Source organism: Myotis brandtii, unplaced genomic scaffold (assembly GCF_000412655.1).
Source record: "Myotis brandtii unplaced genomic scaffold, ASM41265v1 scaffold535, whole genome shotgun sequence".
In the NCBI taxonomy this organism is placed as follows: domain Eukaryota; kingdom Metazoa; phylum Chordata; class Mammalia; order Chiroptera; family Vespertilionidae; genus Myotis; species Myotis brandtii.
This window is the reverse complement of record NW_005369964.1, coordinates 1,306,272-1,323,205: the sequence shown is the minus strand read 5'-3', so window position 1 is coordinate 1,323,205 and position 16,934 is coordinate 1,306,272. Positions and strand designations below refer to the sequence as shown.

Genomic DNA, 16,934 nt, shown 5'->3' with positions numbered 1-16,934 from the left:
CTTCAGTGCCTGGCTGCCGGCCGCCATCTTGGCTGACAGTTAATTTGCATATACTCACTGATTAGCCAATGAAAAGGGTAGCGGTCATACGCCAATTACCATGTTTCTCTTTTATTAGTGTAGATAGAGAGAGAGATTTTTATTGATTTCAGAGAGGAAGGGAGAGGGAGAGAGAGATAGAAACATCAATGATGAGAGAGAATCATTGATTGGCTGTCTCCTGCAAGCCTCCCACTGGGGATCGAGCTTGCAGCCCGGTCATGTGCCCTTGACCGGAATCGAACCAGGGACCCTTCAGTCTGCAGGCTGAAGAAACTGGTACTCTATCCACTGAGCAAAACTGGCTAAGGCTCCACAATATCTTTAACTGTTACTTAAGAACATAGTTGAATGATTATAAAAATAAGCTATTCAAAATAAGAATTTAGTAATAGTTCTTTTCTTAAATATCACATTCTGGCATCTACTTGGAGATAAACTATGTGATTTGAAGGCTCTTGCCCAGTAATTTGTTATGAAACATACCAATCAGAAAGTGGCCATGTTGCTTTAGGAAAAGGGGGACCCTGCTTCACCCCGTTTACTGAGTGCTCGTCTGTGCCACTCAGGCAGTGTGATCACCTGGGAGGTGGCACTGGAGAAAGACGTTAAACCAAGAATGACCCATGATTTGAAGGCCCTTGCCCAGTAATTGTTATGAAACATACCAATCAGAAAGTGGCCATGTTGCTTTACGAAAAGGGGGACCCTGCTTCACCCCCTGTTTACTGAGTGCTCGTCTGTGCCACTCAGGCAGTGTAATCACCTGGGAGGTGACACTGGAGAAAGACGTTAAACTAAGAATGACCCAGCCATCTGGTTATATTTGAGACAAATGTCAGGAAGAAAATGTACTGCCTGACAGGTGAGCTTAAAATCAGAGACCCAATTACATCTGGGCTTGGGAAAGGCTCCCTGACAAGTGTTGCCTGCAACTGGGATCTTAGGTGTCAGCAGAAAGTGGTCACAGGTTTTAGTAATTATGTGGCATTGCAGTTAATAAGGTGAGTGGCAGCAGGTATTTGAGGACCTCGAGGGTGACACCCTGCGGCAGGTGCTGGAGAGTAGGCAGTGAGTGAATTGTGGCGCGTGTCCTCAGGATGACAGCTGAACTCAGCCGGGAAAGCAGATTTGGACTAAGTTTACAACTAAGAAAGAGACAGTCTCTCTCTTTAAGATTGCTGCTAGGACTTTTATTATCCACCTAAAGTTTAAATTATATCCATTGAGTTCATTTAAAAGCCTCAATAAGAATTGTGTTTAAGATTGTATTTGGTGTATGAGCTGCCTCGTGGAGAAGTGGCATCCCCCCACCCTAGAGAATGGCCAGTCCCGTCACCAGTTGGGGAGCTCTTCAGTGCCCATCGCTAGGCTTGGTAACTAACTGGCCATTGTAGTGGCTGTGTCCCTGGATACTCCTATCGGTTATGTTTTCATGTTGCTTATTAGAGGTGAGGTTGTTGCCATTAGGTTTGTATTTTTGGTTTTTGTTGAGTTTGCATCCGTGGCCCTGCTGAGATATTCTGTCTGTTGCCTCCCTCTGTTGGTTTTACACATACGTTGTACTATTTATAAGTAAATATAACTTTTTATTTAAAGAAATTGTAGATGGCTTCCACTGCCCCCCACCCCCCACCCGTCCCAAATGTGTCTCTTAGCAACCTTACTCGGAGCTTAGAATTTCTACTACAGGAGGAAGAGTGTCTGGAGGAACTATAAGTTGGGCTTTGGTGAACTCACCTTTATAAATCCTACTCACGTGCATAAAACAGCATCACTATCATAGCCCTGGTGGTTGTGAACAAAGAACTGAATAATCAACCTTTCCTTCCTCGTCACCTCTGAAATTAGATTAGCAGTGTTCTCTGGAGCGAATCCCTTTCTATCTCACACCTCCACGTGTGCCCTGTGCTGCAGTGACCTCTGATCTGAATGTGTTAGTACTCCCCCTGGTAGTGACTATTACAGTGATAGAAAGGCTTTGTGATACTACAGAATCATGAGGAGTTTCCATAATTTGGTTTGCATCTAATTCAGTAAATGTAGCAATTTGGTACTGATTTTAAGTACTGCAAGTGGGAGTTTCAAGAAAGCTGTAAAAGCAGGTGCTTCCTCATATTACAGAGTCAGTCCACACCACCACAGTGGCCGCTGTGTAGACCACAGGCGTGCGCCCACCCATGTGGTGACTCTTCATGCTTAGTGCTTTTCCACTTCACCTGTGCCCGGTGCAAAGAGGATTTACCCTCTTTCAGCAGCTGAGGAAACTGAGGCTTGGAGGGCAGGATTTTCAGTCTAGGGTCCTGCTTCTGGGTGGGAGGAGGCCCGGGGGAGGCTCTCCCCCACGGCCATGCTGCTCTGTGTGACCTGACTAGCTGCATCAAAGCCCCTCAGCTGAGCGGGACAGTGGACCTGTGTGATCCCATCAGACTCCCCACACCAACAGTAGACACAAGGTTCCCTTTGGCTTCCATGGCATGACATTGACGAAGGTCACCTTCTGTGTTTCCCTCAGACAGAACTCCGTGCATCTGGACAGCACACTCCCTTTGAGCACATGGACATCAGCACCACGGCACTCAACAAATTTGACCCCCGTAGCTTTTGTGCTAAGAAATGTTGCTAGGATAGAAACCCAAGAATAACTCCAAGTGGCCTCCTGTTTTCCTTCTTCTCTCCTAACCTTTTCTAGAGATGAGCATTAAATTAATGCAGTGTAGTGTTGTTGGAAAGGGTGGAAATTACGGTGCGAGTGAGATTTGTTGCCTAAAATAAATAACTTTTTATCAATTAGAGTTGGCTAATAATGACACTTCATGGATCTAGGGTGATCATCCTTCAAGAATACCAAAAAGGGGACTTCTACATTAAAAGCAATTTGGTCCCTGTCCCCTTGCAGCCTCCTAGCTCAGCATCTAGAACTCAGTGAAGGTACAGGTGCTGGGAATGGGCCAAGGTTGTCAGAACGCTGGGCGTGGGGCCTCACCCTGAAACTAGAGCCAGCCCACCGCTGAGTCTGTCAGAGTGCTGCCAGAGAGCAGACCAGCGGGGTAGAGACCGAGAGATTGATGGAGCATTCAGGGAACTGTCTTCCACCTGTGGAGGTGACGGGGCGAGACAAACGCCGTAGGACAGGGCCAGGCTGGACTAGGGCAGGGCTGACAGCTGTTCACGTGGGATTCCTTCTTCCTCGGGGACCACAGTGTCACTCCTAAGGCGTTTCAACTGACTGGGTGAGGCTCACCCATATTCATGAGGGTGATCTCCTTAAAGTCAGCTAATTGGATGCTAACTACTACCTCCCTCCACAGTGACGCTCACATTACTGCTTGATTGAATAACGGGGTACTCTAAAACTGACCATTGTCTTTAACCATGACTTGTGGAATCTTTTTTTCCTGCCCCTTTTTGTCATCTTGGTTATAGCTGTTTTACCTAGTTTAACGCTTTAACCCTAGACTCCAGCCTCATCTGTGCCCTCCGGTGAGCAACTTGGCAGGTGAGGCACCTAAAGTGGGTGAGGCAAGGAGCGGGATGTCTGTGCTCTGGAGACCCCTCCAGAGGGGCAGCCTTCTCCCCTTTTCTTCAGACCTCTAGCCCCCATCTGGGTGAACTGACCACTCCCTAGGCAGTTCCTGGGCATCCCCACTGCTCCTCTTATCCCTCCACCTGTGTTCCCCTCCAGGTGCCGTGCACCCCGGAGTCACGGGCTGCTCCAGCACATCTCCTGCCCCTGAAGGCTTTGAGAGGCAGGCAGTGTGTGTTCATAGACACCTCTGCCACCAGAGACACTGAGCCTGTGGCTGTCATCCACCAGCCCCCAATCTCTGGGTGACTCTCTTGGAGTCCCCCAATCATTTGGCTTTGAGGGAGAGGTTAGAAAACCTCAGATCACAAATGACACACTCCTCATAAAGGTCACAGCCTCTGCCTCTCCTCTGTGCTTTCTTAGCCCTAGAAGGCACCCCCTGGAGGTGACGGTGCCCACCCAGGGTGTGGCCTTTCCTTTGGGGGGGGGGCAGGGGTGGAAGCTCTCCATGCCCCTTATTGTCTTGTGCGGGCTTTGGGATCAGGGTGCCTGGAGGAGTACCCTGGGGCCAGTGATTGAGGATGTGCCCACTACCTGGTAACACCTGTCACAGCCTCTGTTCGTTAATCACCTGTTGTCTGGGAGGTCCTTCCTGAGCCCTGTACACAACCTGTTCACAGGTTGCAGACTTCTTTCTCTTTCTACTGTGTCTTAGGAGCTTTACTCATCTTTTTACTGCAAATGTTTTACAACTATTAGTTTCTAGATTTCCAACCATTTTTTCATCCCTCCCCTCACCCCCTGTCCTGTCTCTGCGCCCCATCATAGTTGCTCTGCCGCAGCCCATCCTCCAGATGACACAGAGAACAAACTTGGTGCTTGGGGCTGTTACAGCAATGGCTAAAAGAGCAGACATTTTTCTTCATGAAAAATGATGTTACCGTTTGGGGTTCAGAATCAGTAACAGTGAAGACAGGATGAGCTGGGTGGTGGCACATGCTGGACTCTCCTCCACAGATACCTTCTAATTGTTGTCATGGAGTCGGACTCTGGCGTAAGGTCAAGTGTTTCGATTTTGTGCTTTAGGGAGTGATGGGGCCAGGGCTTTTTCTGATCACCTGTAAGAGCCCAACTCTGTAACTGGCCGGTGGTAGGTTCAGACTCCGTAAGGTAGCTGGTCACGAATGTGTCAATTATGTTGTGCTTTATTTAGAGAGCTAACTTTTCATATTAACCATATAGGCAGTAAAACACCTATGCTCCAAATAACCCTAGACTTAATACAGAAAACATCTGTTCTAACACACATTGATTCATTTTTATGAAGTTGAAAATAAACGAAGCCAGGATAGGGGACTGGTGAAGGGTGATATGAAGATGGGGATCCAAGGAGTCCTATGAGGAAACCATCCAAACCTCAGAGAATTTTCTTCTTAACTGTCAGGTCTCTGGGCACTCAGCCAGGCTGTCCTGTGCTGATTCTTGCAGCCTGTCTCTGGGAATGACTTTCTAGCCGCACACTCAGAAGTCCCCCGTCTTGACTGTCGCCATCAGTGTGGATTGCAGAGGGCTCTTCATCAGTCACAGGGCGTCCCAGCACAAAGTGGCATTTGCCATGTATCGCTGTCTTCGGTTCTTAACCCCTGCTGCAGGTGGTTTTGTTGTTGTTGTTGTTGTTTTAATTTTTAGTGATTTTTAGAGAGAGAGGGAAAGACAGAGAGGAATATCGATGTGAGAGAAACACATCAATTGGTTGCATCCTGCATGAGCCCTGACCAGAGCCTGGGCCCGGGAGGAGCCTGCAACTGAGGTACATGCCCTTTGGTCCTCAGGCCGACACTCTATCCACTGAGCCAAACTAGCTAGGGCTCCTGCTGCAGTTTTGACCAGAATCTCGTTGCAGAGAGGGAAAGACAGAGAGGAATATCGATGTGAGAGAAACACATCAATTGGTTGCATCCTGCATGAGCCCTGACCAGAGCCTGGGCCCGGGAGGAACCTGCAACTGAGGTACATGCCCTTTGGTCCTCAGGCCGACACTCTATCCACTGAGCCAAACTAGGTAGGGCTCCTGCTGCAGTTTTGACCAGAATCTCGTTGGGGGCCCACACTGCTTCTGAATTTTGAGAATTCCACTGGAATCAGCTCTCTTTAGAATTACTTAAGATTTTTTTTTAATGTTCTTTGTAAATATTTTTAATGTCCTGGTTATAATTATAGACTATGTGGATTTTAGTTTGCAGTTAATATGTTTCGAACATTACCACCTTCCTCCAATCCTACGGGAGCAGAATTTGACCCAGAGGAAGACGAACCAACGTTAGAAGCAGCCTGGCCTCACCTACAGGTACTGAACTGGGGAATGGGCCAGAAACGGGCGTAAATGAGATGTATATGTGCGTGGGGTCTTCCTCTGATGCACGTTCACTGGCCTGAGGGCCTCATCCCAGCTGGTTGCAGGTGGACCTCTGATCATACTGGCATAGGCCTTGCACACCTATGTGTACATGAAAATGTTTTAGCAGAAGAGAAAACGTTCAATGGCTTTTCTTTGTGTAGATACTGTATATCAACTACAGAGATATGGAATTGTCAGCATGTCTTTGATGGAAATGATTATTTTGCTGACAGCCATTGAATTGAGACCCGGAGGACTCACACGGCATTTCCCAGTTTGGGGTACTTAGATTTAATGTGCTCCTGCTATGTGCCCCAAAGCTCACCTGCTGGCGAATGCCTTTCTCAGAGCCTTTGTAGGGCAAGAGGTTGATTGGGAGCATGCCTGTGGGAAGGCACTGAGCCCACTCTGAGCGGAGCACTGGATTGGGAGGTCTGGGCGGTCCTAGGAGGGGAGATGGAGAGATGAGAAACCCAGGAAGGAGCCAAGCGGGGGACAGACGGAAAAGGAGGGCTGTCTCGGCAGCCGAGCGTTCCCGCCTGTGGCATCTGGGACATCTGCTCACCAAGAAGTCCCAGCTTCTGTCGGCCTGCCTCTCCCAGGGCACTTGGAGGTGACAGGCTACAAATCCCACCCAGAACTTGGTCCCAGCCCAGCTGTGGCTGCTGTGCATCGGGGTCTCTGAGCAGCGTAATTTAAGCATGGGTGACATCCTTTTGTTTAAATGCCATTTAAGGAGATAGTCTGTGGTTCTTAGCAAAAGAAAACAGTTACCATCATCAGTTACAATTAAATTAAGCCATGTAATTTAGCATTAAATCTACAGATACATGGCTTTTTTAAGGCTAATATACGAAGACAAAGATTCAACTCATGGTGTATTTTTAATCTCCATTTAGTAAAATACCATGTTTTTTGACTCACTGTTGTTTTTCCCTCCTAGCTTGTTTATGAATTTTTCCTAAGATTTTTAGAGTCTCCAGATTTCCAACCTAATATAGCGAAGAAATATATTGATCAGAAGTTTGTATTGCAGGTAAGGCACAAATTAGCTGAAACCACAAAAGCCCTACTTTGCAGAGAATCCCAGGTTACTAAGTGTCTTTTTCTTCTTGAAGCTTTTAGAGCTCTTTGACAGTGAAGATCCTCGAGAGAGAGATTTTCTTAAAACTACCCTTCACAGAATCTACGGAAAATTCTTAGGCTTAAGAGCTTACATCAGAAAACAGATAAATAATATATTTTATAGGTAAGTCAGCATGGGTGACATTTCTCTTTTCGCGTGGTGATGTTTATTTGCATACTTAATGCCCCCACTTCATCATTCTTTTGACAAGTGACCAAAGAGCACTAGTGGCTGTTTCTGAGCAGCCAGCTGGTCGTGTCCAGGTGGCTCCAGTCTGCACCTGCATCTCCGTGCCAGGCTGGGGCTGGCCCGTCCCCCTTCACCACCCCTCCCCATGGCTCACTCCCAGCATCTCACCACACACCCTCCTTTATTTCAGTTTTTACTAAAACCAGTGGTTCCCTCAGGAGTGCGGATAGAGTGATCTGTCCAAAGCTAGCTGTGCCTTCCTCCTGCCCTTCCTTCATTCTTCCCCATTGCATCTCAGTGAAAGCAGGAGTGAGGAGTGGATCTTGAGGAAATCTGAGGCTTACATTAGAGGTTTGGGAACTGCCCTGTGCACCCAGGGAAAAGGCAACCCTGCTGAGAGCAGCATGTGAAGACCTGGCAGCTTTTAGCGGTCACAGCCACCGCCATCTCTAGGCCTGCAGGACCATGGAAACTGGGAAGCTGGTCACAAGAGTTTACGAGGAGAGGGCACAGCCCCGCGGCTCACAAGAGAATGTTCCAAGTACAGTGTTCACCTTGACCCCAGCCCTTCCCATCCCAGTTTCAGCACCTTCGTCTCTGCTGCTGCTGCCTCTGAGTCACCCGCTGACCGACACCCTTTGGGTGAACAGGTGTTAAGTCCTGGGTGGGGCCCTGAATGTCACAGGTCTGGCTCCTCATAGTTGGCTCCCTGCTCAGCTTCGGCTCCTTCCACACCACCACCTGGCAGCCTTGTTTGATCCTCCACGATGTTCTTTTCCACCAGCCCTTCTCCTCAACCTGCCAGGCTTCTGGAAACATCTGCTTGCCAGGAAAGCCTCCCTGGCCTGGTGGATGGGTGCGGTCTCCCTGTGAGGGTAGGCTTTGTGTCAGCTGCTCTGTCACACACCCAGTGCCAGCTCGTGCCCAGCCATGGTGGCACCAAATAAATGTTGATGGATGAAATACTTAATGCAGTTTCTTATCTGGCCCTGGGAGGCTCACTAAATTAGTAGTTTATTCTGTGAATTGTGGCTTCTCAGGAAGACTTACCCTAAGGCCCCCCAACTCCAGGATGGCTCAATGACAGGTCCTAGTGGGGACAGGCACAGTGTGCACATCCCTCAGTGAGACAGTCTAGCAGCAGTGCCAGAGTGAGAATGCCGACCCCGCCGGAGCACTGCCCAGGCCAGGCAGGTCCCTTAGACACCATGACCGAGCATTGGGGGAGAAAAGGGCCAAGGGGGACTGGACAGATGGAAACCAACAGCCTCTCTGGTGTTTCTGTCACTGGTTCCTCTCGTTCCGTCACCAGCCTGGCCCTAGTGTACCACCCAGTCCTTGAAGTCTCCGTGGCCTGCACTTCTGCGGTCATCGGGGTATAATCCTCTCCCTTATCTTCACACTCAGTACGGCACTCCGAGGTCAGAGCTTCCAGTGTGGGTGGGGCTGCCCTCTGAACTCCTTCCAGGTGCCCTGCGTCCATTTCTGTAGCAGCCCCGGGAACGGCGACGCACCCAGATGGTGATGTGCTCCTGTGCATGTTCCTGGCTTATGTTCTTGGTGTCACACCTCCTTGTTAAGAAGATCGTTACTTGGCTAGTGTACTTATCTATCAACATAATAGCCATTATTTAAACAAGAGGTGCAATTTATAGTCCAGTCTTTTAGGTCTAAAAGTAAGCTCCACCGAAGTGGGTTTTTTGTCCTTAAATGTAGGTTTTGTTTGAATAACAGAATCACAAATAACACCCACATTAAAGAAGTGAAAAATGTCTCATATCTTAAAGAGCTCTAATTTAGAACTGAAATACTTAAATAGGTTATTGAGAAGTTACTACACAGTTTAGTTCAGCTCTCACTAAATGCTCAATGTGAGAGTGTTGTATTTTTTTTTTTCAGTTATCTTTTCTATAATTATAATTATTGATACATGCAATCAAAAATAAGCATATCATGTAGATTCCATAATTGTTTGAGTCTCCACCCTCAATACCACTTCCTCGTCATTTCATGTGAGAAAACAATTAGAAAAGACCACCTTGGGAGAGAGATTCAGCTCATCGAAGTTCTTCCTAGTATCTGATAAGAAAAAGAATATGTCAAACATATTTGCTTCAACTTACTCAAATGTGAAGATCCTGTTTCTATGGTTTCTCATTCTCATCAGCATTTCGGAGATGTGGTTTAGAGAGAGCTCTAGATAGCGGTAACACCTCTTTGGGCAAACAGTGGACCCGGAAGGTTAGGTGTCTGTGGTGGGGCCAGGCTTCAGTCCCCTACTGCTAACAAACCACCCCACATCTGAGTGGCCAAAAACCACAATGTATTCTTTCTCACAATTCTTACACTGGGGCACATGGTGTCCACAAGGGCTGGGATGGCCGCAGTGGCTCAGGGCAGTGCAACCTCAAGGCCCCAGCAGCTCCCAGGGGAGGGAGGGGCGCTGCCAGGGTTTGAGGGTGTGGCCGGAAGTGGTTCAGACCTCCACCCTGTGTTTTGGTCCCAGCCACTCGTGCCGGGACTGGACAGCACAGACTCAGGGGCAAGAAGTGGTTCCACCTCTTCACAAGAGGGCAGGACTTATCCTGCAGGGAGGAGAGGAACCCATGGGTTTAGAGAGTCCTAATTCCATTGTTGCTGAAAGAGTGGACAACCCTCTTGCCCCCTCTGCATGGATCTCCCTGGCTTCCCTCTTGTTTTACACCCTGTTTTTTGCTCCCACTGGAAAAGTAAGAAGGAAAACTACTTTTCTATTTTGTATACCAATTTCAAATCAGGTTAAAGTAATGAGAAATTAAGAACTTACCAATAAGAAAATATTGTTGACTTAGCAGGGGCGAGGAGGTGGGCAGGCTCCTCTGTGTCTCGGGCGGGCTGGGACTCCTCCCAGGTCTAAGTGAGAGTAGTTGTATCAGAGGTTGCTAGGTGGTACTATATGCAAAGCTGTAGCTTTGTGCTTTTAAACTGTTTTGAATATTTCAAACCAGTGACGCAGAGGGAGCCTTCAGGTTGAGCTTCATGAGGCGGTGGCAGTGAAGGGATATATCTGCTGGTGGCTCAGCCGCTTCCTTCCCGCCCTCATTCCCGCCCAGGCTGCCACTTTCCATTCGTCACTTCCCTGCCCATCTTCATGCTGCCACTAGATCCACTTCCATCTATGTCACTGTTCTGCTGACCCTGCCACTGTGGCCTCAGATCCGAGTGGGTCTGAGCTGGCCTCCAGTCTCCATGGACCCTGCCCACCTTCCTGCCAGTTGCCCGCTACCCGGTCCAAGTCACAAACCTTTGTTCCAGCCAAATGAGTTCTCTCCCCACTCCACACCCCTGTCTTTAAAAATCTGTGGGAAGCCTACCTCGGGGCTCAGTTCAAGAACTGACCCCTCAGTGGACTGGCCATCCAGTAGTATATGGGGTGGGCAAAAGTAGGTTTACAGTTGGTCAGGTGGAAAATAATACAATAATTAATACATAATACAAGTATAAATTGTTTTGCATACTCGCAACTGTAAACCTACTTCTGAACGCCCTGTGGATGTGTTAGGCCCATCCTGAAGGATTATTTTACATCCTGTGGATGTTCAGCCAAGTTTCCAAACAAGGACAATAAAATTGGAGTCACATTCTTTATAAATCACAAACTCATTTTTGGCTTAGAGCATATCTAAACTAAGTTTCCATCTGGTAGGCAGGAACCGTTTCTTACACCCCTCACTTCAGCCGAATCAGCCCAAATGTTGGTGGTGAACTTTTTTTCTGCCAGGGGCCATTTGGATATTTATAACATCATTTTGACCATACAAAATTATCAACTTAAGTGTTAGACTGTTATTTTGGTCAAACATTTAACTCACCCCTAATGCCTTGGCAGGGCCAGACCAAATGATTTCTCAGGGCCAGCCGTTCCCCACTCCTGGTTTTGACTGACCCCAGGTGAGCAGGTGTGAGGCAGGGGCCGGTGGTTCCTGAGCAGATCCTGTGGGGAAGAGACGTCTTCCTGTTTTGTGTCCCTGTTCCCGCTCATTGCCCCAGTTTATTCAGTGACGTGTTTGAAGTATCTGATGGATGGATGGCAGGCTGGGTCCCAGCAAGGGGATCGAGGTCTTCAGGTTGCCCTGTTGCAGGAGGTGCTGCAGGGAAGCAGCGCAGGGGTGGGGCGGGGCAGTGTCAGAGGAAGCAGCAAGGCGGCCCAAGTGGTCAGGAAAGAGCTTCTACCTTTGTAGAGACTAAATATTGGAGGCATCGAGATTAAGATGTCCACTTACGTTGAAATGCAGCAAAAAAAAAAAAAAGGTAAATTAATAGAGGGGTGAGTGGATGGATCTGATAAGGCAAACATCAAAATGTTCATTGTAAAGTCTGGGTGGTTGAAACACGGATGCTCACTGTAAAATTCTTCCAACTTTTTGTTTGAAAATTTTCAGAATAAAATGTTGGGGGGATTTTTGAGCGGCAGGCTACGAGGAGTTTATTGATGACAAGAAACAGTGCCCCTGGGATGGTTTTACAAAATCGATGTGCTTATTGTTGCCTGGCTGCGTGATTTTCCCCCTAAAAGCACTGTTTCTTATTCAAAGGATTTTAGTCTTCCCAGCTGTTATTTCACTGTCTAATTCTACATGACAAATTGCCTTTTCCAGGTTTATTTATGAAACAGAGCATCACAATGGCATAGCAGAATTACTGGAAATACTGGGAAGGTAAGTCATCTTTGTATTATTGGTAGTGATTGGCTTTAGATGGAATTTATAGCAGAATGATCCAGTTCATTAAATTCAACCACCCCTCCCCAAAGCAAGAAAACTTAAACCATTCTCTTTTTTTTTAAATATATATTTTATTGATTTTTTTACAGAGAGAAAGGGAGATGGAGAAGGGATAGAGTTAGAAACATCGATGAGAGAGAAACATGGATTCAGCTGCCTCCTGCACACTCTCCACTGGGGATGTGCCCGCAACCAAGGTACATGCCCTTGACCGGAATCGAACCTGGGACCCCTCAGTCCGCAGGCCGATGCTCTATCCACTGAGCCAAACCGGTCAGGGTTTAAAACATTCTCTAGATTCTAGAACTTAAACAAGATCTCACTTATGGCCCTAACTGATTTGGCTCAGTGGATGGAGCGTTGGCCTGTGGACTAAAGGGTCCCAGGTTCAATTCCGGTCAAGGGCATGTACCTTGGTTGCGGGCGCATCCCCAGTGGGGAGTGTGCAGGAGGCAGCTGATCGATGTTTCTCTCTCATCGATGTTTCTAACTCTCTATCCCTCTCCCTTCATCTCTGTAAAAAATCAATAAAATATATATTTTAAAAAAAAAAAAGATCTCACTTATGGAAGAGTTCAGGAGCTCTTGGTTGAGAACATGCTAGATGACAAGTGTCTTCCATTTGTGTGGTTCAGTATGTAGACTCCACCTCCTACGCCTCAGGAGCATTCTGTGGAAACACAAGTTCAATTGTTTCCTCAAAGGCAATGCTAAAAATAGTCACCTTAAGGTTTATATTTGACACTTAGAAGAATAGATCATTTATTATACATTTGAGGAACTGAGTAAATACTAATATTTCAGAATGCTTTGATTTTATAAATTTTTCATATATACTTACAAAATAATTAACATTTCAAAAACTTTTATCTTAATGCAAGTAAAGTTCTTGCTTGCTGTGATTTTTTAAATTGTTGACTAGGCATTGTGTGGCAGGCCTCCTAACCCACCATTTCCCAGAGTCCTCAGGGTTCAGTGGCTCCTCTCCTGGGGATTCCATGCACATTGACAGCTAGAGGTTCTGAGGAGTCCTGCAGTGAAAAGGGCCTGTAGGTTTTTGTTTAATCGTTTCCAAAACTACTGAGAAGCTTTTCTCAAAGAATGCTAGTCATCCTGTGGCTCTGTAGTCCTGCCCTATTGTTCTGAGAAAAATTATACTTGCTGTTATAAATATAATTTGGAAAAAAAATGTTAGTCCTCATGGAGATTTCTTCTTCAACTAGTGTCAACACACTCGGTGGGTCTCTCTCCCTCGGTAGAGCATAGTGAGCGGTTAGGTGGGTGTCCCTTACAGGTTGTATGACCTTGGGCAAGTTACTTACCACTCTGCATCTGTTTCCTTATCTGTGAAATGGGAAGATAAATTTTATTCACTTGCTGGGTCGAGAGGCAAGGTGAGCTGTCTGCGGTGTCCGGCACAGCGCACACAGGCCTCCGTGCCCTCCCACGGCTAGGCTTGACTACTCTGTCCTTCCAGAGGAGGCATCTGATCTGAGGGTCCCCCCAGGTGAATGAGCATATTGTCCTTGACGGCCACTTAAGCCTAACCCTGCCTGCAGGGCCCCCGTCCCTGAGGTTCGTGAATGATGGGGGAACAATTTAGAAAATGCTTTAACTGCTTTCATAGCTCTTGGTAACATTTACCTGCAGCTGCGTAATTATAAAAACAAGTGGATAAACTACCTGATGTTAGAAACAGAAACTTTGGTTTGCAGGTTAAGAGTAAGACCCTCCTTTCTTTGCAAAAGGGAACGAGTTTCTTGCTGATTTTTAACCAAAGCCGTTCTGTGCACTCAGCATTAGAATAATGAGCCAGACTTTCTCCTGGAAAGTGAATTCCTAAGGATGGGTGAAGGCCAAGGGAAAGTGCTGGGTGGGGGCACCCTGGAGCTGGGGGGTGCCAACTGAGCTGCCTGGTCTTCGTGGCCTAAGGAAGGAGGTTTTATCCCCAGAGACTCCCACTGTTCTGGGTAACACCCTGTAAATCCAGAAATTTAAAATTGCCCTGTAGTTACAGAGACAAAATTAACCTTGAAGGTATTTAATTTTCTTTTAAATTTCTGCTGATACTCTCCTTTTTTCTGAAACGCATCTTTTTGCTTGCTGGTTTTCATGATAAAAACTAAAACGGGGAAAAAGCAGCAAGATACTTTTTTTAAATCTGGAACTTGTAAATATTCAAACTGTACATGAATTCTGTTTTCACAGTATAATTAATGGATTTGCCTTACCACTAAAAGAAGAGCACAAGATTTTCTTATTGAAGGTGTTACTACCTTTGCACAAAGTGAAATCTCTGAGTGTCTACCACCCCCAGGTAAGGGCCTCAGTCGTGCCAGGGGCTCGGTAGCAGGCGGTCTTCCCGGAACATTACTGAGCCCCGAGCCTGAGTCCATCCTGTTCATTGGGAGTGCTCCTTTCTTATATCACATTACTGACTCAGGTACCAAGGCTCTGGTGGTAAATGAAAGAACAAGGGGGTAAAGAGATTCCTTTTAAGAAAATCAGAAAAATCTCAGGAGTAGAGAATTTCACAATGAGTTTTAAGCATAGGAAAGGGAGTAACAGGCTTGAAAAGAGTCGAGGAAGACTTCTCAGAGGAAATTTGTCTATAGTATCATTTATAATCTAGCACCTTAAAGGAAAAGGTACCTGTACATAGCACCTGTACGCCCATAGCCACAACTTTGTAAAAATCTAATTACAGTCATACTGAAAAGTAGGTCCATATGTGGTTACTAACCACTGCAGGTACCCAGGAGATCTGGTTTTTCCTTCACTCTTATTCTTCTAAGGTCCATGTAGACAGACCTCAGCGAGGCTGATGGCAGGGTGCTGGATTTGGGCACTCCCACCTTCAGTAGCCAGTGTGTTCCAGAAGCTCTGCTCTGCAGGGCCCCACTTAGGGAGTTTGCAGTGAAGGATAAATTGCAGAAAGAACCGTTGACCCTTGAACAACTCAGGCTTGAACTGTGGGGGTCCCCTCGGCTTGGATTTTTTTTCAATTGACTCACATAGTTCAGACCCATGTTTAAACTGCCACACGTCCAAAACAGAAACCATCCCCACACGCCACGATATTTTGAATTTAATTTTTAAAAAGTCAATTTGCAATGAATATTACAAAAATAAATACATATGACAACTCAGGTGTTCTTAAATATTTTCAGCTGAAAATTCTCATGAAAAATGATTTTAAAGTTGGTCAGGGCTGCCACTTAGGGAAAACATTTTTTTTATAGATGCGCAGGCGTGTGAGGAAGGTCCGCCTCTTGCATCTACAGATGCTTATGGCGTACAATAGGTAAGGGTCAACTGGCAGTAGGGAGCCCGCATATGCGGAGAATCCGCGTGTGCGGAGGGCTGGCTTGAGTTACACGTGGATTTTTGTGTGCAGGCATTGGCCCCAGCCTCCGCGTTGTTCAGGGGTCAACTGTATATTCTTCAGATGATTCTAATGACATTGGCCTCCTGGGAAATATTTTGCTTAGAGTTTTGTTTGTTTGTTACTAACTGGTAAGATCTTTACATTCAGCCCCGTTGATGTCATATTAATTGTCCTGTATTAGAAGTCAGTACTTCAGAGCTTGAAGGTGGAACCAGATTTTAATTCGGTTTTTCCCATTTGTCATATTACTTGTTCGTTAGTCTCCAAAAAACCACAGGAAAAATCCCCATCAGACCTGGGCTGACATATTGGTGTTAGCCCAAAAGACAGCTTCCTGATTTCCTCAACTTTCCGTTGTACCCTCTGCAGTTGATGAGGGGGAAGAACCTGTGCTGGCCTGCAGTGGGGCCCATCCCACCTGGCTGGGGACACCCCCGGGCAGCACCTGAGCGTGTCAGACCCTTGTCTCAGCAAAGGAAATGTTAACAGTGATGCTAGGATCCTAGAAACCTAGCGGCATTTCCATGTTAAAATGAAACGTTAATTCTTTTCTCCTTTACTTGTCAGCTGGCATACTGTGTCGTGCAGTTTCTGGAGAAGGACAGCACCCTCACGGAACCAGTAAGTGGTCCTGCACTGCCCTGTCACCAAGCGCCCCCCCACACACAGCGTACTCAGTGTCACAACCCACTGTCTCTGCTCAGCACACATGTTCACAGCTTTCCTCTTCAGCTATAGGCCACACACACAGCGTACTCAGTGTCAACACCCACTGTCTGCTCAGCACACAGCTGTTCAGCTCTTTCCTCTTCAGCTATAGGCCTAATGACACTGAGTTCACTCGGTGTTATGGGTTTTCCAGGTGTAGTCCTTTTAGTGACAGGTCCCTGGATTGTAGGGGATTTATGCCACAATGTCACCTTGTCCCTCACTGTACTTGGAACTCAGAGTGCTGGGCAGTTGTCACCAGTAAGTTGTATGCAGCTTAACACTCCCCTCTTGGTTTAGCAGCACATGTAACTGACTTCAGTCAGAGGGACTATAGTGAGGGTTCTAGTGCTGTTGTGCCGAAGAGGCTTTGCTGTCAGTATCAGTCTTTCCACATAAGAGGGTAACTGTTTCCTGATCATTGCTTCATAAGTGAATGCACATTGCTGCCATTCAGTGCTTAGATTTCTCAATTTCTTGGCATTTAATCTCTATAAAAAATACAAAAGCTATTGTAGCCTAGATTAACATAGTCGGGCATGTCAGGTGTCAGGGGAAGCGTTTGAAGAAATTTTAACAGCTTTGTTAAGATATAATTCACATACCACAAAATTCACCCATTTAATATGTACAGTTCAGTGGGTTTTAGTACATTATGTTATTAATTTTTTTTATTATATATATATTCTAGAAGCCCGTTGCAGGAAGATTCACGCAATAGGCCTTCCTTCTCCTGGCTGCCGGCACCGGTTTTCCTCCGGCACCCGGGACCCAGGCCTTTGGTCGGCCGCAGC

The 16,934-nt window shown here is 46.7% G+C and overlaps 1 protein-coding gene across 10 annotated transcripts in view; it reads left to right on the top strand.

Annotated features, from left to right (window-relative positions):
• Positions 1–16,934, top strand: part of PPP2R5C (protein phosphatase 2, regulatory subunit B', gamma) — a 137,896-nt gene that overhangs the window by 96,115 nt on the left and 24,847 nt on the right. For all 10 annotated transcript variants that reach the window (XM_014549077.1, XM_014549080.1, XM_005877867.2 and 7 more), the window contains 6 exons: positions 5,805–5,915; positions 6,910–7,002; positions 7,085–7,215; positions 11,919–11,978; positions 14,253–14,361; positions 16,000–16,053. In XM_014549077.1, the coding sequence (XP_014404563.1) occupies positions 5,805–5,915; positions 6,910–7,002; positions 7,085–7,215; positions 11,919–11,978; positions 14,253–14,361; positions 16,000–16,053 (558 nt within the window). The remainder of the gene's footprint in view (positions 1–5,804; positions 5,916–6,909; positions 7,003–7,084; positions 7,216–11,918; positions 11,979–14,252; positions 14,362–15,999; positions 16,054–16,934) is intronic.